This window comes from Phascolarctos cinereus, unplaced genomic scaffold (assembly GCF_003287225.1).
Source record: "Phascolarctos cinereus isolate Bilbo 61053 unplaced genomic scaffold, phaCin_HiC Scaffold_2;HRSCAF=192, whole genome shotgun sequence".
Classification (NCBI taxonomy): domain Eukaryota; kingdom Metazoa; phylum Chordata; class Mammalia; order Diprotodontia; family Phascolarctidae; genus Phascolarctos; species Phascolarctos cinereus.
Window position 1 is genome coordinate 45,730,590 of NW_027555625.1, and position 22,510 is coordinate 45,753,099.

The window sequence follows — 22,510 nt, forward strand, 5'->3', positions numbered from 1 at the left end:
ATGAGAGGAACAGTCAGAAGGTCCAACCTGCTTCCACTGGGCATGAGGTTTGATCTTTTTTCAAGGACTTAGGGGCTTTTTTACAGTCACTTTTTTTTTTAATGTTTTTGTGCCTTGTTTTGTATATGGCAACTAACTAAGGAATTGTGGGAGCTAAGTTTTCTAAGCAAAGCGCTTTCACCTTTTCCTTCAGGGAAAAGTAGAATGTTTACTTAATTGCTACTTAAGAGCAGGGACTCCAAACACTAGAGCTCTCCTCCAGCTATCTACAAACCTTAAAATCAACAAGCAATTATCAAGTGTTATTCTCCAACAAAACTTTCCATCTCTGATCTCAGGGCTTTTGCATGCAGGGAATGCAATCCCTCTATTATCTCCTAGGTTCAGCAGCAGCATCACCTTCTACTGGAGTATTATCCTGATACCCTCTGATAATTTTGTGTATTTTGTATTTATTTGTTTGTATAGAGCCCTCCCTTCTCCCAGGGGCTAGGGGGCTGTGCTTCCTTTTGGCTCCAAGCCCAGGAATTTAGCACTGCACCTCTTACACAGTAGATGCTGAATACTAGTAGAAGAATCTCTGAGCCTGTTTCCTCATTCTTAAAATAAGGTCTGGTAGGACTAGAGGAAAGGCAGCGAGGGGGCCTGAAATCCAAAGAACCTGAGTTCAAATTTGGACTCAGACACTTACTGGCTGTGTGACCTTGAGCAAGTTGTTTCACCCTGTTTGCCTCAATTCCTCATCTGTAAAATGAGCTGGAGAAGGAAATGGCAAACCACTCTAGTACCTTTGCCAAGAAAACCCCAAATAAAATGGTGTCATGGAGAGTCTGATATAACTGAATGACCTAGAGAATCTCTAAGGGCCCTTTCTTTTATAACATTCTGATCTCAAATGTCTTTCTCAGAAGTGGGTTACATCCCTCTAAAGACATTTGACATCAGTAATCTGGGGGAAATTTTGCTACTTAAAAGTTTATCTCCTTTGCACTTTGTGCCTTGAGTCTGCTAAAACAATCTATGCTGTATAGCAGATACATTGGAGTTGGGTGAGAATCCTGTAGCAGATTTGACTTAGAATAGTAGAATATTAGGAATAGAAGTCTGGCTCTGCTTGCTTCATTCTCTGTTGGGCAAAATTCTAGCCAATCACCACCTATTTCTAGAAGACCTTAACTGGGCAGAACACAGTGTTAATCCTGAAGGAGTCCCTATCTAGTGGAACACCTAATATCTGCCTTCAAGGAGATACTAACACTCTGGTGTTAGTAGGGATACTACCAAAACAAATTCCAGATTATGGAGTATGCATTTTATCTCATAGCCAGTGGGCTTTTTGCATGGTTGAACAAATATTTCTTATCTACTCCCCATAAGGCAGCTCAGGATGCAAAGACAAAATAGACAGTCCCTGCTCTCAAGGAGCTTACATTCTAACCAGGGAGACATGAGCATACAAGGGTATACAGGATGTATATAAATTATATGAAACAATAGCTATATTTTATATATAAGATGTTTGTATAATACAAATTATATGACAGTAACTACACTTTTATATCTAACATGTTTATGCAATACAACATTATATAACAATAATAACTGCCATTTATCTAGCTTTTTAAAGCTTGCGAAGCCCTTTATACAAATTATCTTTCTATCCTCACAATCCTGGGAGGGAGGTGCTATTATCACTGTCATTTTACAGAAGAGGAAACTGAGGCAAATCGTGTTGTAGTAACTAGGCCGGAATCTCACGGCTTAAGTAACCTGCTCTACAAAGGTTACTTTACACACTCACGCTAGGGCTGCTTTAGGGAAGGAAAGCATAATTTGAGGGAAACAATTTAACCCTTTCGGCATTTTTGTAAAATAAAGGGAGAAGCCTGGCTGAACGCAATCCAACTCAGGAAGCGAATGTATTGGGCCCCTTTTTCACACTCCAGGCACTGAAAGAGAAATGTTGAGGACAGATGAAAAGCAAAACCGAAATTGGAGGCTACCCTCCAGGTGCTTATAATCTACTCCTCTCGCCGAACTGCAAAGTTTGGTCCTCCTGGCCAGCAGAGGGCAGCACAAGGAACAAGATGACAGACAATGACCTAGTTCTCTCCCTCTCCTCCCCCTCCCCTCTCCCGTAGGCGCGAAAAGGGAGGGGCTTTTCTGGGTCCGGGCGAGCCCTTCCCCGACCCCTCCCCCAACGCGCGTGGGGGCCCCCCCGGACTGAGGCTTCCGCCCCACTTCCGACCTTCCGGCCTGGGGCAGGTCACAGAAACTCTTCAGGCCTCCGCTTCCTCCTCCTTAATAAGAAAGTGGGGGTTAACCAGGCCCAGGTTAGGCCTTCCGGCGGCCCGCCCTCCAGGGGAAGTTTTGCCTTTGCGCCTCTCCTTCTGATTGGAGGGAGGCCGCACCGCCTCCGCCAATGATCGCGGAGTCGGGGGCGGGGTTTCTGCGGTGACTCGGACAGGATGGCGGGACGGTGGCTGAGGGTAAGGATTCCTCCTCCTCCACTACCCCCGCCACAGGGGCGCCCTGGCCGGCCGCGACCCCCAGGTCGAGGTGGGCGTGCCCCCGCCCGCCCACCGGCGCGCGCGTGCTCTGCGGGGGGGATGGGCGCCCGAAGGTCAGGGTTCACTGGCCGATCCCCGGTGCCACGTGGGCTTGGCAGAGTGCTGGGCCTGGGGGAGGCCAGAGGACCTAAGTTCAAATGCGGCCTCAGACACTTAGCTGTGTGACCCTGGGCAAGTAAGTCACTTAGCCCTGTTTGCCTCAGTTTCCTCATCTGCAGAATGAGCTGCAGAAGGAAATAGAAAACCCCAAAAGGGGTCAGGGCTAAAAAAACCCACCCACCATCCATGCCAAACTCTGCTGGGGGTGGGGGCGGCACTCAAAGCGCTTACCTTCCACTGATTATGTTTCCCCATGCTAGAAAGAATGGAGCGCCGACCTGTGGTCGAGTTCAAATCCAGCTTGTAGTAACTGTGTGACCCTGGACAAGTCATTTTACCTATTTGCCTCAATTTCCATAAATGCAAAATGTGAATAATAACAGCCCCTCCCTCTCAGGGTGGTTGCGAAGGTCCGATGAGATAAGCTTTTTAAAGAGCTTAGCCCTGTGCATGAATGCTTATTCTACCGGCTTCCTCTGGGGTGTGGAGGTGACCCTGGGCTCTCCTAGGCAGAGCCAGTCAAATGCAAGTGAGGAAGGCTTTGAGTGCAGGCCTCCAGCCAGGTGGGGAGAGACCCACCAGGTTTGTTCTCAGCAATCCTGTGAAGCCATTTACCAGGCTAGGGGTTACCGGGTTGTGATGTGCGTGGGTAAGGGAGATGCTCTTGTGGACGGCATCCCAGATCATGGGAGTAAGGGAGCCAAAGAAAGGAAGACCGGTCTCCTTATGTTGTAGTCAGTGTATCTCAGAGGTTCCAAACGTGGCGTCTGTGGACAGACATCAGGGGATCCTCGAACTTGGATGGGGAGAAGAGAGCACAATTCCCCTAAGGCCTGACTGACATTTAGCATTTCCTTCCATCGTGGATGGAGGCAACAAAGCCTTGTTCTGAGAAGTGGTCCATAGACTTCGCCAGCCTCCCCCAAAGGTTCATGACACGCACAAAAGATCCAGAGCTTATGGAATGTTTGGCTGGTGGGTGGAAGAGGCCACCCTTTGTCTTGGCCCTCGGGTGGGTCCCTGACCAGTTGTTTTTGCAGAAGCGGGCCCAGCAGGCAGCGATGATCCTTGGAGGTGGAGGACTGATCTTCGCCTCCTACCTGACGGCGGTGGGGGACGAGCACTTCTATGCCCACTACCTGATGCCCACGCTGCAGCGGCTGGTGGACCCTGAGCTGGCTCACAGGCTCACCATTCGCTGCATTGCCATGGGACTGCTCCCACGCTCGGCCCTCCCAGATTCCAGCATGCTGGTACGTCCTCTCTGGGCTTGAGGGGGCCAGGGGAAGCACCCCGCTGTATCCGACTAGGGCCAGCCTTGGGGGAAGCCATGGTCATGACTGGAAATTCAGGAGTCCTTGGGCTGGCCAAAGTGATGAAACGTCCTTGGCTCCCATGTGTTTCATTTGCCAAATGCAGGGGTTCCTTCTGTGTTTTAAGAATGAATAGAGCTGAGGGGCAGCTAGGTGGCGCAGTGGATAGAGCACCGGCCCTGGATTCAGGAGGACCTGAGTTCAAATGTGGCCTCAGACACATAACACTTACTAGCCGTGTGACCCTGGGCAAGTCACTTAACCCCATTGCCTAGCCAAAAAAAAAAGAATGAACGGAGCTGAAGAGGTGCTTGGAGCAGAACTAACTGACCTAAATACATATATACACATGCGCTACACATACGTCGTACCCATACGTGTATATGTACACATATGCATGCATGTACGCACCCACGTACACATATGTAGCCGCCTCCTTACATCATCCTTCCATATCTGTCAGAAGATGCCCCTGTAGGTTCCAGAACAAATTCCTTTGGTGTTTCAGTAAGCTGATTTTCCCCTGAAGGAGCCCTTGATAGAATTATACTAAAGGTAGCTTGATAACAAAGAGTGTCCTAGTGAGGTTCCAGGGTGTGGTGGAAAAGCCCTTGTCCCTCAGGTGTGTCCTTGAGGACCCAAGTTGCCCAGTGAGCTCAAGGGGAATGTTGGGGTCTTAGTAGAAGGAAGCGGACAAGATGATTTGTAGAACGAGTAGGTCTACAAATGCAGCTTAATTCAGTTCACTAATCATTTATTATTTTGTGCCAGGCACTGTGCTGAGCTCTGGGGATCCAAATAGAGGCAAAAGACCCTTCTTTCAGGTTAATGTTTTTATTTACAAGAAACACGGTTTGCTGGAATTGCTGCCTAGTCAGCAGGAGGTCCCCAACCCTTCTGTTGTATGGGTTTCCTTTTTGTTTCCCCCTCCAACCTGTAGCGTGGCCCCCTCTGCCTGACGGAGAGCTGGAACATTGTGTCAGGACCCCGGACAGAGGCCTGCCAGCCATGGGTTACTGGTCCTCCTTTCCCCTTCCATTTTCCTCTCTGCCTTTTTTCCTCAGGCTTCTTTCTCTTAATTCTTCTCCTCTTCAACTTTCTCACTCCCCTCCCTGTTTCTCCCTTTCCTTTCTCTCCTACCCGAGAGCTTAGGATTCCCCTGGCCCTTACTTAGTCCCTCATGGAATGTGGCTAAAGAGGTGGATGACTGTTGTGCGACATGCCCTCCCTAATCAATTTTATAGGTTAGAGCTTGATGATAGGGGAGGGTGTATGTACGTGTATGTATACACGCACACACTTACTTGCACACATGTACACATGCACACAGCTATGTATCATGTATTTATGCATTACATATATACGTGTGTGTGTGTGTGTGTGTGTGTGTGTGTGTCTAATGGTTAAAAATGCACCTTGATTTATACTGCCTCATATCTCTTTCCTTTTCCGTCTTGGTATTCAGATGAGCGTTTCCTAGTTTAAGAGTCCTTGACCTTTTTTGTGACTTGGACCCCTTTGGCATTCTAGTGAAGCTTGTGGACTGGTGGTGCAGTGGATAGAGCGCTGGGCATGGAGTCAGGAAGACACGAGTTCAGACCTGGCCTCAGACACTTATTAGTGTGTGACCTCTGGCAAGGCACTTAAGCTCTATCCGCCTCAGTTTGCTTATTTTTAAAATGGGGATGGTAACAGCACCCACCTCCCTGGGTTATTGTGATGATCCAATGGGATAACATAGTAAAAAGCCTTGCAAACCTTAGACTATATGAATGCTAGCTGCAAAAATTCGTCATTGAAGGAGACACTAGATTTCAGTTTGAGGTGGGTGAAAATGATAATTTTTTTTTCCTGTCCGAGGACCCCAGGTTAAGAATCCCTGTTTTAGTGTGAAAGCAGGACGTCTGTCCTGTGCAGTTGGTGGGACTTTCCTAACTCAAATGATACTGTCTGAGTGGAAGGATTGAAATACAGGGGAGAATTAGGGATGGGGAGAGAGAGACTATTCTGAAAGGAAAGGAACAGGTTCTGGAAGTCATTTGTTGTTCAGAAAAAGGTTCTGTTCTTGGGGAAACAGTGTTAGCTCATTAAAATGAGATGTTCTGTCTGAGACTCTTTCTAGAGGCCATAGTAGGTGAGTGTCCTTGGCCTGCTAGCTTAGTTAATGCACGGTGTTGATGAAATGATGGAGCTGTAATGTAATCTTGTATGTAATCAGTGTAAACTTGATCTCTTTGTCCTTCTAGGAAGTACGGGTCCTGGGCCATAAATTTCGAAATCCCCTGGGAATGGCTGCGGGCTTCGACAAGCATGGGGAAGCTGTGGATGGACTTTACAAGATGGGCTTTGGTTTTGTTGAAGTAGGAAGTGTTACCCCAAAACCGCAGGAAGGAAACCCTAAACCCAGAGTCTTCCGACTCCCAGAAGATCAGGCTGTTATTAACAGGTAGGTGAACAGATCTGGTTTGTGAAGAGTGTTTCTTAGTCAAGCCCTAAAGATGGGGAAGTCGGCTTTCGTTTCCTTCCCCTCTCCCAGGGTGGATGTTGGCCCATCCCTCAGAATGTTGCAGATGCTGAGTACTTTCTGGTGGGGGAGCAGAGCCCTTGGAGTGAGCCACGTTCTCTTGCATTCCACAGATATGGCTTCAACAGTCAAGGACTCTCCGTGGTGGAACATAGGTTACGGGCGCGGGAGCAAAAGCAGGTTAAGCTCACCCAAGGTAAAAGGGAACAATCCTCGGACCTGGACCTGGCTCAGTGATTAATTCCTTGGCTAGGAAAAACTTGACTTCAACGTTGAGCAGAATTTCTCAGTGACTTGGTATCTTGGGTGAATTCTGCTTGGTTAAACCCTTTGTGACATCAGACAAGGCCCTTCCTATCCCTGAGCCTCAGTTTCCTCATCTGAAAAATGAGGGGTGAAGAGATCCTTCCTCTGAGGTCCTTCCAGCTCTGGAGCTAGGCTCCCATGGTCCTAGAAAAGACCGGCTTGTAGAGTTTGGTTTTTTTCTCTCTTGTATGCTCTTTTTTTTTTTTAGTTGAATTAAATCGTGTGCCCTGTGCCCTGCTCCAGCCCTCTGCCTGCATGTCTGGTTCCGGGTGTCTGTCTTGTCTGGTGTGTCTATCCCTGGCCTCTATGTGTACCTTCTTCTGTTCTCACTTCTTTGTCCCCGGCCACTGTGTGAACTTGATTTCTCTTACTTTATAGGAGGGGAAACGGAAAGTTTAAGTTGCCTGCCTAGGGTCTTAGCCAGTCTGGCATGGAGCCATTCAAACCTGAGCTATCTAGTGCCCGGCTGAGATCTTCTTTTAAAGTGAGGCTCCCCCCTTTTCATGTCCATAATTGTATGGCTTCTTTGGTGACCATTTTAAAGGTTATCAGTCAGTCACTAAGCATTGATTAAGCACCTGCGAAGTGTCAGTGCTGAGGACACAAAGAAGGGCAAAAACACCGCCCTGCCCTCCGAGAGCTCACAGTGAAGGGGTCCTGTGGCAGGGACGACTAACCCTCCTTGGGTGCTCTCCCTTCTGTTGGGATGCATCCAGGGCCAGGATGCCTTCTGTAGCCCGAGGCTGTTCCCGTGATCTGCTGGTCTCTGGCTGCTTTGGCCGGCCCGGCCTTTGTGGCCCTCAGGACATTCCTTCCAGAAGGTTTTATGGGGGCAGAGAGGGCAGGCAAATGATACAGAGCACGTCTTCATTGCAGGGATGGATCATCATTATCATTATCATCTGACCTTGGTGTTAGGATGCCCTGGGCACAGACTAGCTGTGAGATCTTGGACAAGTCACTGAACTTTTCAGTGCCCTAGGCAGCTCTCCCAGACTGTGAGTTACAATCTGTAATTGTGAAGAGAATTTCCTCACCAGGAGTTCCCCAAAGCGATGAAATCACAGGACCAGACACCCCCTTCCCCAGCCCAATGAATTTGTGTATTTCTTTATGGTTTCCAAAACACTTTCACATTCATTATCTTACTTGATCCTCACAGCAACCCTTTCTGTGAGGCAGGCGGGTCAGGTAATACCACCTTGATTTTATAGATGGGAAATCTGAGGCTCACAGAGGTGAAAGAACTTGCTTGTAGTCATATAGCTTTTAGATGTCAGAGCCAGGATCAGACCTCAAGGTTTCTCACTTCTACCCCAGTACCAGTCTTTCAGTTACATTGTTACATCTTTTGAAAGGTCTCTGGGTACTTAGCAGTAAGGGGATGCTGTTTTTTTAAATGCCACACACTGTGTCCCCAGATATATTTATAAAATTGTTTTGTAAAGAAAACTCTGCTTTGGTGGTTCTGACACTGATAACAAAAAACTGCCTGTCTGGGGACCCTTGAAAGGTCTTAGTGAGGCTTGGGACACTTTCCAGGATCTTTTCTCCCTTCCACCTTCCTCTGGCTGGTCATGCTGGGAGCTGCTCTGATCCTGTCATGGTTAGGTATTTGAAATGAAAGTATATCCTGCCTCCCAAGTCATCAGAGGGCGTCTGCACCAGGCCAGGGACCATGGTGGCAGTTGGAAGGGACGCTGGGAGTTAGGGAAAAACTTACATTTTTCACCATCAATGTACCTAGGAGTGAGGGGTTGAAGAAAGACATCAGACCCCCAGGGAAAGAGAAACTGCTCAGTTTCTCCTTGAGTCAGTCCAGGTCTGCAGGGCCAGGTGGGTGCTAGTGAACATTACAGTCAGCTCCAGGGCAGTGATGGTACTTTCCAATCCAACTTAATCTAAGTGGTTGGCAAGCATTCCAAGGCATTTATTAAAGGCCTGTCATGTGAGAAGCAGTGTGGTATAATGCCCAGAGAGCCAGAACTGAAGTTGGGAAGACCTGAGTTCCAGTCCTGCCTTTGATGCATACTGGCTTTGTGACCTCGAACAAGTTAAACTCATAACTTAAGCTCTTGGTATCCCAGATTATGAGAAAGGGAAGAAACAAATGGGCATTTTTTAAGCATTTTACAAATATTAGCCCACTTGATCCTCACAACAACCCTGGGAAGGAGGTTATTATCCTCATCTTACAGTCAAGGAGGCTCAAGCAGACAGGTTAAGGGACGACTAGTAAATGTCTCAGCTGGATTTGAACTGAGGTCTTCTTGATTCTCAGCCCAGGCTCTGTCTATTGTGCCACCTGGCTGCAGTTGCTAATAGCATTGGTGGAGGGAGTTATTCACTAGAAGTTCCCTGTGTCAATGAAACCACAGGTCTGGACAAAAAATATTGTGGAAGGTCCTTCCTACAGATGCAAAAAGAACTAAAAACATCCTTTTTTCCAGGGGGTTATATTTTGTGAGAAGAAGGGGGCAACTGGGACTTGGACATTTATGCAGGTCAGTAAAAGAGAATGTGAGGAGAGAGAAAGTCCTGACAGCTGAGGAGATCAGAGGCAGCTTCCTGTAGGAGGTGACACAGATTGAAGTCTGAAGGATTCTTAGAGGCAGAACACAGGAAGGAGCACATTCTGGGCTTGTGGAATATCCTAGAGAATCACAGGATGGCTCAGGGCCCCCCTCCCAGAGCCAAGGGAGAAGCCTCTTGCTCCCCGCCCCCGTCATTCCCACTCTCTCCTGAGTTAATGTGAATTATTGGCTTTCACCCGACTGTTCCTGAAACCCAATAGATCAGAGTCCTCCATTTCATTTTAATTCATTTTAAACTCTCAAACAGATGAAACCAAAATAGGAAATTCTTCACCTTGGATTTGAGAAAGTTCTTAGTAAGTCCGAGTGCTTCCTGTTAGTAAAGAGGTGTCACTAATTCTGCTGATGTTCTAGGCTGATGCCCAGCCATTTGATAGAAAAACCTTTGCAGACCTTTGCATGTACTTTAGAGCTGAAGGAAGCTTGGTTACCTGAACAGTAGTAGGTTCCCCAGTCTCAGGGGTTTGAACATCTCTTGCAGATGGGATGCCGCTAGGAATAAACTTGGGAAAGAATAAGAGCTCTTCAGATGCTGCAGCTGATTACACAGAAGGAGTGCGAGTGATGGGGCCTTTGGCGGATTACCTGGTGGTGAATGTTTCCAGTCCTAATACTGCTGGACTGAGGAATCTGCAGGGGAAAGAAGAATTGCGCCAGCTGCTGATCAAGGTCCGTCATCTGCAAAATCCGGATCTTTAAAGACCAGTCTTAAAGACATTTGAATTCAAATTGGTTTAGAAAGTTTTTTGATAATGCTTTTTGTTGGAAAAGAAAGAAAGAAAGAAAAAACCAAAACACTCCAAAACTTTAGAGTTTTTAAAAATAGATTTTTGATTGATATTTTTTATTTTTATATTACTCAGATTTCCTGTCTTAGCCTTGTCCCTCTGCCCTCTCGGATGGCCTTCCCTTGTAAGAAACAAAAAGCAAACAAATGATATGCCTGTCATCTGGGGCTAGGAATCATAATTTCTAATGATTTTGTACTTGAAACACTAGAATCATCTAACTTTTTTTCAGAAAGTTTTCTAAATATAGGTAGTTCTCACCAAGTAAGTTTACATTACATAAATTTGACTTTATGTAAAGAATTCTGAAAGAAATCCACATTCCAAAAAAACCCAAACCACACATCTATGTTAATTTTACCATATAGTACGGCACTCTGTGGCCTCTCGCCACCCTCACCCCCCAAAACAACAACAACAAACCCTAAAAAAACCCTCTCAAGTGAGAGCCTAAGAATGGATGTGTGGAGAGACCACCACCAGCAAACTGGGTACTTGGCTGAGGCCTCTGGCACTGAGAGGGGAGACCTGTGCCCTGCTCCAGCCCTCTGCCTGCATGTCTGGTTCCGGGTGTCTGTCTTATCTATCTGTGCTCAGGTACTATGTGTCTATCCCTGGCCCCTATGTGTACCTTCTTCTGTTGTCACTTCTTTGTCCCCAGCCACTGTGTGAACTTTAACCATGTGCCGGCTCCTTCCATCCCTCCATCCCTCCACAGATGTGTGGTCCCTTCCTGTCTCCCTCCCTTCTTTTGTCCCTCCTCCACATCCATGGTGATTTCAGCTGCTTCACTCTTTGTAGCTTGGAAAGATTGAATCAAATTCATATTGATCATCGTATCTCCTGTATCGTTCCCCCTAATTCTTCATCCTCCTTCCCCCTTTTCTGTGTTACTATAGAGGGTAACACCATCCTCCCAGGCTTCCTGGCTCACAACCTAGAAATCATTCTGGACTCCATACTCTCACCCCCACATCTGAGCTATTGCCAACGCCCGTCAATCTTACCTTGGTCTCTAGGTACTTGTCTATTCTGAAAATGCAGAGTTTTCCCTTTAAGTTTGTGACTTAATTTTTTATTTACTTTTTATTCTGCCCAGTTAGTAACTTCCATTTATGCCTTATTAAAAACATCACAATCATTTCCTGATCTATTCCCATCAGCAAATCCTCCCTCAAGAAACATTGAAGAATTGCTATAGTTTATAATTTCATTGGAAATTTTCTTCATCCCAAGAAGTTTCAAACTCTAATGATGCCTTGTCTCCAGGTGCTGAAAGAGAGGGATGCCTTGCAGGGTGGACACAAGCCAGCGGTGCTAGTGAAAATTGCCCCAGATCTGACGGCCCAGGAGAAGAGGGAGATAGCCAGTGTGATGAAGGAGGTAAGAGTCCCGGCCACAGCCAGCATTCTGCTTACTCATGTTCTGTCCAACTCTGTTCTTGTTTACCTTTTTTTTTTGGCAAGGCAGTTGGGGTTAAGTGACTTGTCCAAGGTCACACAGCTAGTGAGTATAGTGTCTGAGGCTAGATTTGAACTCAGGTCCTCCTGACTCCAAGGCCAGTGCTGTATCCACTGTGCCACCTAGCTGCCCCTCTGCTCTTGTTTAGAAAGGGCCCTTTAATCCCCTGCCCCGAGACTGGGGGCTACTGTGCTGTTGGTTGTTATGGGTGAGTGAGAAAGTTGTCCTTGTACCTGAGAAAGCTGGTCTTTGCTTACCCACTTGGCCTCCTTCTCTCTTTTCTCCCCAAACCTTCATGCCCCCTTCAGTCTTCAGCTGGAGGTCCAGCCTTTCTCAGTCAGCCCTAGGTTGAGACTCACGTTCTCTGCTTATTCAAAGATTAAAATTGTAATGTAGTAATAATTGAACATAATTTAATAATTAATATAATGATAATATTATAATAATTTACATAAAAGCACCTTACTTCAGTAATCTCATTTGAGCCTCCCGACACTGCTGGGAGGTAGGTGCTATTGTTATCTCTGTTTTGTGGATGAGGCAGTGGAGGCAGACTGCAGTGAAGTGACTTGCCCGGGGTCACATAGCTAGGGTTTGAACTCGGGTCTTCCTGGCTCTGGGCTTTTCTACTGCACCACCAGTGGCTGTAATGGGTTCAGGGATCACATACTGGCTCTTGATTTCTGGTGACCCGGGTCGGGTGCGCCTGGTTAGCAAGCTGAGCTGCCTTCCTTTCTGGAATACCACACGGGGCATGTTGGGGGGCCTATAGGCCCGAGAATGAGGGCCTTCTCTGCCCACCACACGCAGCTCATGCATTTCTCTGTTCCCGTACTGCAGCTGGGCGTTGACGGGCTGATAGTCGCCAACACAACTGTCAGTCGCCCTGCCAGCCTTCAGTGTGCACTGCGATCTGAAGTGGGAGGTCTGAGTGGGAAGCCCCTCCGAGACCTAGCGACCCAGACCGTGAGCGAGATGTACCTGCTCACAGAAGGTAAGGCCTGCGAGGGCCCAGAGGGATCATTCCGAGGCATGGCTGTGCAGTTGATGGTTGGGTGGGGTGGGACAGAAGATGTGTGGGCATGAGTGCCCATTTTCATTCGTTTACTTATCAGGCAAAATTCCCATAATTGGAGTCGGTGGGATCTGCAGTGGGCGGGATGCACTGGAGAAGATCCGTGCTGGTGCCTCCTTGGTGCAGGTGTACACGGCATTCACCTACGGGGGACCCCCTGTAGTCGGGAAAATCAAGCGGGAGCTGGAGGCCCTTCTGAAGTAAGTGGTCTGAAGCAGAGCCTTGTAGGTGGTCAGCGCTGATGTGGCCTGTCTGTGCTCTTCCCACTGTCCTGGTGGCAGGGGGTGGCAGGAGGCTCTCCTTTTCCCACCCGGCTGCCTTTGCATGGGCTGGCCCCCAGGCCTTCCTTCCACTCTCCCCCAACTTCTGCAGGAAGCCTCTCCTAGTCCCCCAGAGTCGGGTCCAGGAGTGGGGAACCTTCAGCCTTGAGGCCACATGTGGCCCTCTAGGTCCTCAAGGGCAGCCCTTTGACTGAATGCAAACTTCACAGAACAAATCCCCTTCATGAAAGTATTTGTTCTGTAAAATTTGGACTCAGTTGAAAGGCCACCCTCAAGACCCTAGAAGGCCACAGGTTCCCCGCTCATGGTCTAGATCCTTTCCCTTGAAGGCTGCCTTCCCTCTGCTCTGCATGGATCTTGTGTATACCTCGTTCTCTCCATGTCATCTCCCCTTCTAGAATGCAGGCTCCTTGGAGTCCTGGGGGGACTGTCCTCACTTCTCTTTGGGTTCCCAGGTTTTAGCACAGTGCCTGGCACACACGAACCACTTCACAGATGCTTCTTGATTAATTGGGTGGTGGATGCAACCTTTGAGCAGGCACAGTTTTTTCTTCTATCTCCTGCCTGGGGAGATACATCCTTAATGTAGAAGTTATTATTGTGGTATATATTTAATTTCATTATCTGTACTTTCTAAGAACATCAGGGGTATTCCTGATGTCTTCCCATAATAGGACTGGTTTTATTAATGAGCTAGCCAGTACCTGGAGGTATGGAGCCTATCTGTTTTTTAGTTTTAAAGAGGATGTTGTCAGTGGGATAGAGACAGTGTGTCATGTCTGGGGGAATGGGCTGCTGTGAGATGGAGCCTGGGATAGGCAACTTCCACACGTCATCCTGTTCTTTTAGAAGAGAGACATAGATCTAGGTTTGATAGAATGAAAAAAAAAACAGGCTTACAATTGGAGGCTTCCAGGAGTAGAATAGGCTACTCTGAGAGGAAGGATATCCCCTGGTTGGTAATGTTGTGGAAGGAATTCTTGGCCCAGCACTGGTTTTGTGAAATGGTGTCGGAGGTTGGTTCCAACTCTGAGGTTTTGTGATTCTGTGACATGCAGTAGACTGTAGGTTCTCCTTGAAAGCTGGGCTCATAGTTTGTGATGTCTTTATAGCAGCCTCTTTTTCTTTTGTTCCAGAGAGCAGGGTTTCAGCCAACTCACAGATGCAATTGGAGCAGATCATCGGAGGTGAGCAAATTGTTCTGTGTGGAACGTGAAGTCGTGTCCTTGGTGGATGGAAGGAATCCACCTGGAAGCTGATCCCCATATCCCAGGAGACTAGCCTCACCGACATGGCAGGACTATAAAGGATAATGACATGGCTTCGAGGCCTCTGAGGACTCTCCTTTGTGGCCTGCTCTGACCGTACACCTCAGTTGTGATTCTTTTGAAGCTCACGCCCCAAGGTCTTTTGTTATGGTGAACATTCTGTACATAAAAGAAAACTATTGTGAAGTAAAGTCATGTCAAGTTTATATTTAGAACTCTGGCCTCTTTCTGTAGGGCGTCTTATTCTACCCACTCCCCTCAAAGCATTGTGACCTGGATCATGCGCTTTTGGTGACCAGCATGAGGGCTATGCCACGACTGAGCTGAGGTTCCTGCAGGAAGCCTGTGGAGTGTCCACTTTTCTCCTCCCGAAGGAGGGAGGCAAGACTGGGGGAGGAGACAACCCTAGCTCCTCCCGATGAGGATTTTACAGCGCTGTGGCCGTGGGCCTTGAAGGATGGCTGAGCAGGGAGGCAGTGACTGAACACGCATCAGAGTCACACCTTTTCACACATGGCGGATGCAGGGATTTGTTTTGCTCGATTGCATATCTGTGACAAGGTTTTTGTTTTTACTTTTCATTCTTAATAGTAACAACAACAGTCATTATGGCATTTATGTGGTGCTTTACAGTTTACAAAGCAATTTACACACGATCCCCCCATTTGATCTTCACAACAAGAGGCCGGTGCTGTTAGTATCTCCATCTTACACATGAGAAAACTGAGGCTGAGAAGGTTAACTGAGTGGCAGCACAGATGTCTGAAGCAGCATTTGAAGTCGGGTTGTCCTGACTCCACGTACAGCACTCTGCTGTGCCACCCTGCTACCTTGGGGAAAGAGGGAAAGGGAGAAGGCGAGGTTAGAGTCAGAGATTCCTGGCCCCCCAAAGATGAGGAGAGAACAGAAGGCACGCAGACAGGTCCGATGGCTCTGAGAGTTAGAGGCATTGAATTTATTGTACTCGAACAGAAAACCTGCTGGACATCAGGGAGATTTGCAGTTTCCTGTACAGTCCTTTTCCCCTCCAGTGCATGTGGATGTGCTCGTTTGATTAGGAGTTTGTTAAGTTTAGAATTTTAAAAAACTAATAATGGAACAGTACACAAAAGGGCAGCCATGGTGGAGTGGGGATAACAGGGGAGCTGCCCTCATGTGCTTCTCCATCTCCTTCCCCTCAAATAGGAAAGAATGGGCAAGGGAGAAATGGGGATGAAGAACAGTTGGACATAGGAACTTCCCCCATGACGAGCAGGGGTGGGTAACAGGCGTGGGCCGATGGAGGGGCTGCAGCGAGGCCCAGGGCGGTCTAGAACCAGGATGATGAGGTGCTAACGTAGAATGTGTGAAGTAGAGGTGTGCGGGCACTCTGGCAGTGAGGTGGGACCGCAGATGTGGTCTAGGCGCGACGCTCCCTCTGGCACTGGCTTCTGGAGGGGCTTTTCCCTGGGTGCAGAAGAAGTGCTCGCCTAGGAGGGAAGGAGAGTCCCAGACACACTTGCTGTGGCTTCACAGGGTTTCTGGGGCTCTGTGGTTGTGCCTTTGATCTGAGGGTGAAGGATGTTTGCAACATCAGTGGGGGAAAAAATCTCGTAAGTGGCTTTGTGAAACCACATGCCCTGATGTCTCAAGGCAGTGTCATATAACCTCAGTATAATTAGTTTCCTTTGTGATCTTGTGTTTTATTTTAGACATTTAAAAGCAGTATTCTGAGAAGGGGTCCCAGGCTGATTGCCAAAGGAGACCACCCCCCCCACACACACACACGCACACACACGCGCGTGCACACTCACACACACACACACACACACACAGAAGGTTAAGGGGACAGAAGATAGCTTCACTTCATGTGTTGTGTGTACCCTGTACCCCTAGATGATAAACTTCCCAAGGGCAGGGACCTTATCTTACTTAAACTCTGTGGTTCTCATGATTGCTTAGCACATAGTAGGTGCTTAATAAGTATTTCATATGCTTAAATTGAAATGCTAAATTGTCCATTTTTTTTTTTTGGCTTTTTTGGTGAGGCAGTCGGGGTTAAGTGACTTGCCCAGGGTCACACAGCTAGTAAATGTCAAGTGTCTGAGACCAGATTTGAACTCAGGTCCTCCTGACTCCAAGGCCAGAGCTCTATTAAATTGAAAAATTCTAAAGGTCGTCAGGCACGTGGCTCTCAAGTCACTTGAACATGGAGTTGGAGGATCTGGGTTTTGCTGTTTGCTCCCCCTATGACCCTGGGCGAGTCACTTCTTCTAGGCCTCAGTCTCCTCATTTGTAAAACAAGGGGCCTGGAATCGTTGACCTTTGAGGTTCTTCTCTAAAACTGTGCTTCTGTAAAACCCAAAAGAGTTAGAGGAATCAACAAATAATTGACAGAAATGAATAATCATTAACTGAAGAAATAAATGGAGCCTCTTTTTTGGAAGCCAAAGAGCAAAGTATCTAGATAGGAGGAGCACCTTGACCTGGGGTCTGTCAGTGGTGCTTCTGACACGGTTCTCTTCTGCCTCCTGGTTCTTTTATCCAACTCCTGAGGTTCCACTGATTCCCTGTTCTCATCTCCTCAGCGTAGAACAGGAGTTGTTAATCTTTTGTGTGTGTGGCATGGAACCCTTTGGCTGTCTGGTGAAACCTCTGGACTCCTTCTGAATGGTGCTTTTAAATGCATAAAATAAAAAACATGGGATTACAGAGGAAACCAATTATATGGAAATAAAGATGTAATTGTTTTCCCATCCAGGTTCCCTGACTTGCTGAAATCTACCCACAGATATGAATGCCTCAAGGCTCCGTCTTTAGCCCTCCCTCTCTTCTCTTTCCATTTTTTTTGGGGGGGGTGATTTTTCACTTCCAGGGTTTCAGATACCACTTCTTTGCAGGTGACTCCAGCACCGATCTCTCCCCAGCTCCAATCCTGAATTTCCAAAGGAATGGTGCCACCAATATGTCAAACTCATCAACTTAATATGTCCTCTGTTCCACAGTACCCCCCCATCTTCCACTTCTGTTTTCCTTATTTTTGTTGAGAGTGGCACCATCCTTCAGCTACCCAGGTTCACAACCTCAGATTTGTCCTAGACTCTTCCCTTTCCCACCTCCCACTCCCTACTCAACCAGTTATTAAGTCCTGACAATCCTCTTTGGCCATACCTCTGCCCCTGCCCCCCAATCCTAGATCTGGCCATCATCGCTACTTGCCTGGGCTCTTACAAGAATCTCCCTAGTGACTGTCCCTGCCTCCATTCTCATGGCTGCTAAGCCATCCAGATATTAGCACAGGTCTGATCATGTTGTTCCTTAAAAGCTGTTAGTAGGCTCCACAGCCCGCCCCGGGTAAGATACAAGTTGCCAGCCTTGTATTTGAGGCCCTCTGAAGTCTGCCTCTGGTCTCCCTTCCTGGCTTGTTTCTCCCACATCCCCTCCTCACACACTGCTGCAGCTAAGATGGGTACTGCCTGCTCCCCATGTCCGTGTCTGTGTTCATTTAGGGCATCCCCTGTGCTTGAAATGGACTCCCCCATCAGCTCAACCTTCCCCTTCCTCCATGAAGCCTCTTTATGGTATTTTGTCAGACCTCCTTCCCCCCACTGCACTTGCTCATATCCTATTTTGAGGGGTCCCTACTCCATTCGAAAACAGTCCAAAAAAGTGTTTTTCAACTTTGTTTCCCCAATACCTTGGACATAACAGGCACTTAGTAAATGTTCTCCAAGTTGAATTGAATGCCCTGGATTTTCTTCCCTGTAATCTGAGTACAGTTTTTCACTTGTTTTATCAGCAGTCTTGAACTTGGAGGGTTACATGTTTTCGTGTATGATGAAGCATATCTTGAAATAAGGACTGTGGGGTGTGGAGGTGTTGCCACATCCAGGCTTGACAACCATGGACACCACCCCCTCCCCCCCCTCCACTGGCCTCTCCCTGCCCTGGAAACCAAGAGCCAATTTTATTTCCTTTTAAAAGATATTGAATAGGCTCTTCCTCCTGTTTCCCACTTGCCCCTGAGAAGCTGCAAAGTGAGCTGTGGGTTTTTACACCTAGTGGGAGAGACAAAACAAAGCCTTTTGTGTGCAGCACAGTGTATAATTAGGGCCCATGGCTCCCATGCTTTGGAGAGCTTTTGCAATACCAATATGGGCCTTTGTAATTCTCTCTAGGCTTCCATTTGGGCCTCAGTTTCCTTCTTTGTAAGAAGAGGGACACCTAAGGTTCTCTTCAATTCTCTATCCTCCTGTGTTGACAAGTAGGCTCAGATCTACCCACAGATACCAATCCCTCAAGGCTCTGTCTTTAGCCCTCTCTCTCTTCTCTTTCCACTTTTTATTTTTTGGGGGGGGTGATCTTTCACTCCCAGGGTTGAATTCAGCTGGTGGAGGATTGGTGGTATCCAGAGAAGGCTTCATGGAGGAGGCAGCATGAAAGGTAGTCTTTGAAGGAAGAGAGAGGTTTCAACTGGCTGAGGTAAGGGTGGCAGAGAGGAAAGAAGGAAAGAAGCATTTATTAAGTGCCATGCTAAGCACTTTACAAAGAGCAAATCATTTGAGTCTCACAACAACCATGTGAGGTAGGAGCTATTATTATCCCCTTTTAACAGTTGAAGAAACTGAGGTAGAGGTTAAGTGACTTGCTTAGGATCTAGGACACAGCTAGGAAGTGTCTAAAACCAGATTAGAACTTGGGTCTTCTTTACTCCAGGCCCACTGCCCTATCCACTATTCCACCCCACTGCCTTTAAGTCTATATATAAATAGACATTAATAAATTAATAGACATCAATTTATTAATATAAATAAATCTTTCAAACTTTGGTTTCCTAGGGGCAAATGTGTTCATGAGTTTTAAGAGAAGACTGCTGAATACATGGAAAAAGGCAAAGGGCCAAGATCATTTCCCCCACCCTGGCCTTTGGCTCTCCCAGCTCAGGCTCTTGGGAGATGGTATCCCACAAAATTTAGCTTAGAAAGAATTGCATCAGAATCGTTCTGCTTGGCGGGAACCAAAGAGGAAAGAGGGCACAGCCTGATCATCTTAGGGAAGCCCTTCCTTGAGCTCATTGCAGATTGCTTGGCACAGAAATCAATCTTGTGTGAAATGGAGAGGCTTCTTCAGTCTCCGTTCTACTACTGTCCTTGAGAGATGTTCAGCCATTGGAATGTAGAAAACTGTGCCTGGCTAACATCAGAGAATCTGGTGGTATTTACTGTGGGAGGATGTCACGTTCAGATTGGGGGAGAGATGATAGCTGATAATGAAAAACTGGAGGGTAAGAAAATCAGACATAATGGGCCAGCCATCTCACCCCACTCGTCCTGAGTTTCCTCATATGCAAAAGGAGGCAGCTAGAATAAACACTCTCTGAGGCCCCTGTAGGTTACCAAATCAGGATTCCTCCAAGTCTGCACCATCTGCACAACTCTCTGGATTATGAGCATCCCTCTTAGATGGTGGAGGTTGCATCAGAGAGAGTTTTTATGGTGTGTTAGGTTTGGAGAATTAGTCCTTGATCAGATGGTTATGGGAAGATGCGATGACGCCCAAAGTGCTCCTGCTAACCTCTGCACTGCTCAAGACTTTGACTGTGTCCGGCTTTGTATTGTGTGCCAATGTGGCCATGTTGCTTCCGGGAGTATTTCAAGGTTGTACATGGTGACTTCTAGGTTTACTCAAGAAGAACTGAGGATGAAAGCCAATTGACTTGGATCATTTGGTTTATCTGAATCCGAATGCCTGAATGATACAGGTCAAGCGGTTGTAGCTTGAATCATTTGGGTGGTAACATTCTGTGCACTTCAGGTTCAAAACTGAACTCATTATCTTTTGCCCCCGAGCCCTCCTCTCTTCCCAATTTTCCCATTACCATTGAAGGTACCACCATCTTCCCACTCACTTGGGCTCACAATCTAGGTGTTGTCCTTGACTCCTTGTTTTCTCTCACCCCTCATCTGGTCTCTTGCCAAGTCCCTATTTCTACCTTCACAACATCTTTCATGCACATTCCCTTCCCCCCCTTCTCTGACACTGCCACCATCTTGGTACAGGTTCTCATTACCTCATACCTGGACTATTGTAATAGCCGGCTGGTTGGTCTCCTTGCCTCATCTTGTCCCACCCTAGTCAGTCTTCCACCTAAGGCACAAGTCTGACCATATAGCCCTCCTACTCCAGAAATTCCTCATCAGTTCCAGAATAAAATATAAAATCCTCTGTTTGTCTTTTCCAATCCTTCATTTTCTGGCCCCCTCCTACCTTTCCAGTATCTTACTCCTTATACTCTGTGATCCAGTGAAGTTGACCTCCTTGCTATACCTCAAACACAATATTCTCTCTTCCAACTCTGGGCATTGTCACTGGCTACCTCCCACGGCTGGAATTCTCTCCCTTCTCATCTCTCTCTCCCTTAGCTTCCCCAGCTTTCTTCAAGTCTCAGCTAAAGTTCTTCTGCAAGAAGCTTGCCCTTTAGCAGCAGCTAGGTGGCTCAGTGGATACAGCACCAGCTCCAGAGTCAGGAGGGCCTTAGTTCAAATCCAGCCTCAGACACTTGACACTTACTAGCTGTGTGACCCTGGGCAAGTCATTTAACCCCAATTACCTTGCCAAAAAAAAAAAAAAAGAAGCCTGCCCCTTAATCATAGTGCCTTTCTTCCCTCTTGGATCACCTCCAACTTATCCTGTATAAATCTTGTTTGCATGTAGTTGTTTATGCGTTGTCTCTCCCATAAGACTGAGCTCCCCGAAAGCAGGGACTGTTTTTGCCTTTCTCTGTGTCCCAGGCACTTTGCATTGTTGGGCACGTTTTAGGTGTTCAATAAATGCTTATTGACTTGCAAAGACTAGGGCTTAGCATATAAGGATCCATTGTTTACAGGCTTCTCTCACCCACCTAAGTATTTCCATTTCCTTCCTGCTACTACTGAAGGCCATCTTTTGACTAAAAAGCAGAGAAGGCATTTGCAAGTTATGAAAAGGAAGAGACCAAGTGAATAAGCATTTATTAAGCCCTTATCTCGAGCAGGCACTGTATTAAACCCCAGGGATACATAAAAGAAGCAAAATATTAATTAGCTTCTCTAGGTCAGGATGCCTGCAAATAATTATAGGGAAGAACAGAACTGGCCTTTCATACTGTAGCCCTTACCTAGAATAGTGTTGCTAGGACCAGCAGTATCTTCCTGGTTTCATTTTTCATGTGGCTGCTTCACAGAAAACTCCAGTTGGTGATGAGATTTTTGCTGCTGGGTGGTGTTTTTTTTTTTTAATTGCTTTCAGAGCATGAAAAACAAACAAAAAAATCCCACTGAAACTAGCAACCCAGTGCTGAATGTTCTTTTGATAGGTTAGTCAAAGGCTATTTCCCAACCTTCTCCTACTGGAAACCCCCAGCTCCCTCGTGCCCAGTTCAGGGTTCCCTGTGCCAGGTACAGGCTGTTGGGAATGGGCAGAAGTTGGTGTTTGTCCAGATATTTCTTGAGTACCTAATGACGTGTAAGACATTATGCTGCGCATGAGGACATATAAAAAGGTGAAAAATGGCTGGATTGAGTAATGACAGGGGCTGAGGCTACTAAGAACAGGGCTCTGATCGCTGTTATTATTATTATTTTAAAGAGGGGAAAGTACTTGAAACCTTATCTTCCTCTTGATCTTTGCCAGAGGCATTGTGGTCTGCTGGACTGGAGCAGGAGCAGGAACTTCTACAAACCACCTGGCCTTCCAGACGTTGAAGTTTCATCAGCGTCATTGGCATTCTCTCCAGCACTTCTGAGGGATCAGTGCTGTGAGCTGGTAGGAAGGAGCTGGGCTCCAGCACACCACTGACTGGGTCAGCACAGATGTGGGCTTGAATCCTCTTCTTACAAGAAGTAGTCGTGTGACTGGGGCAGGTCACAACATCTGCAGATTGGGAGTAATTGTGTATCTACTGTGTATCTCCTCCACAGCAATGTTACAAAAATAAAAGATCTGTGCAAATTTTAAATCACCATGTAGATGCCAGATATTTTTTTTATGATACGACCTTTAAAACCTAACCCAAATGCTGACTCCTCCAGAAAGCCTTCCCTGATCTCTGTTAAGTCAGTTAATGACCTCACATAGCACTGCTTTGCAGTTCTGTAATGCACTTATCATGTAATCTTATGTATTACAGTTATGTTGGTGTATAACTAGACTGAAAACTCCTTGAGGGCAGGAAGTATGCCAACTAAATTTTATATGTCCATCCTCCTTATGGT

At 47.0% G+C, this 22,510-nt stretch overlaps 1 protein-coding gene and 1 long non-coding RNA gene across 4 annotated transcripts; one reads left to right on the top strand and one right to left on the bottom strand.

Annotated features, from left to right (window-relative positions):
• The first annotated feature begins 2,264 nt into the window (after positions 1–2,264).
• DHODH (dihydroorotate dehydrogenase (quinone)) lies at positions 2,265–14,485 on the top strand. 3 transcript variants are annotated; one of them, XM_020963730.2, is made up of 9 exons: positions 2,267–2,489; positions 3,710–3,922; positions 6,229–6,428; positions 6,620–6,702; positions 9,888–10,075; positions 11,464–11,577; positions 12,496–12,649; positions 12,771–12,930; positions 14,148–14,485. In XM_020963730.2, the coding sequence occupies exons 1-9, from the start codon at positions 2,469–2,471 to the stop codon at positions 14,200–14,202; spliced, it is 1,188 nt and encodes a 395-aa protein (XP_020819389.1). In that variant the 5' UTR covers positions 2,267–2,468; the 3' UTR covers positions 14,203–14,485. The 3 variants fall into 3 exon arrangements, with proteins under 3 accessions (XP_078005494.1, XP_020819389.1, XP_020819390.1); XM_078149368.1 differs by lacking the exon at positions 12,771–12,930 and having other exon boundaries at positions 2,265–2,489; XM_020963731.2 differs by lacking the exon at positions 3,710–3,922 and having other exon boundaries at positions 2,269–2,489.
• Positions 14,486–15,211: 726 nt separating this feature from the next.
• LOC110192521 (uncharacterized) lies at positions 15,212–21,609 on the bottom strand. Its single transcript, XR_013484509.1, has 2 exons — positions 21,415–21,609; positions 15,212–15,826 (listed from the first exon to the last, which is right to left on the bottom strand). It is a non-coding gene; the product is annotated as an uncharacterized LOC110192521 (long non-coding RNA).
• Positions 21,610–22,510: the final 901 nt, after the last annotated feature.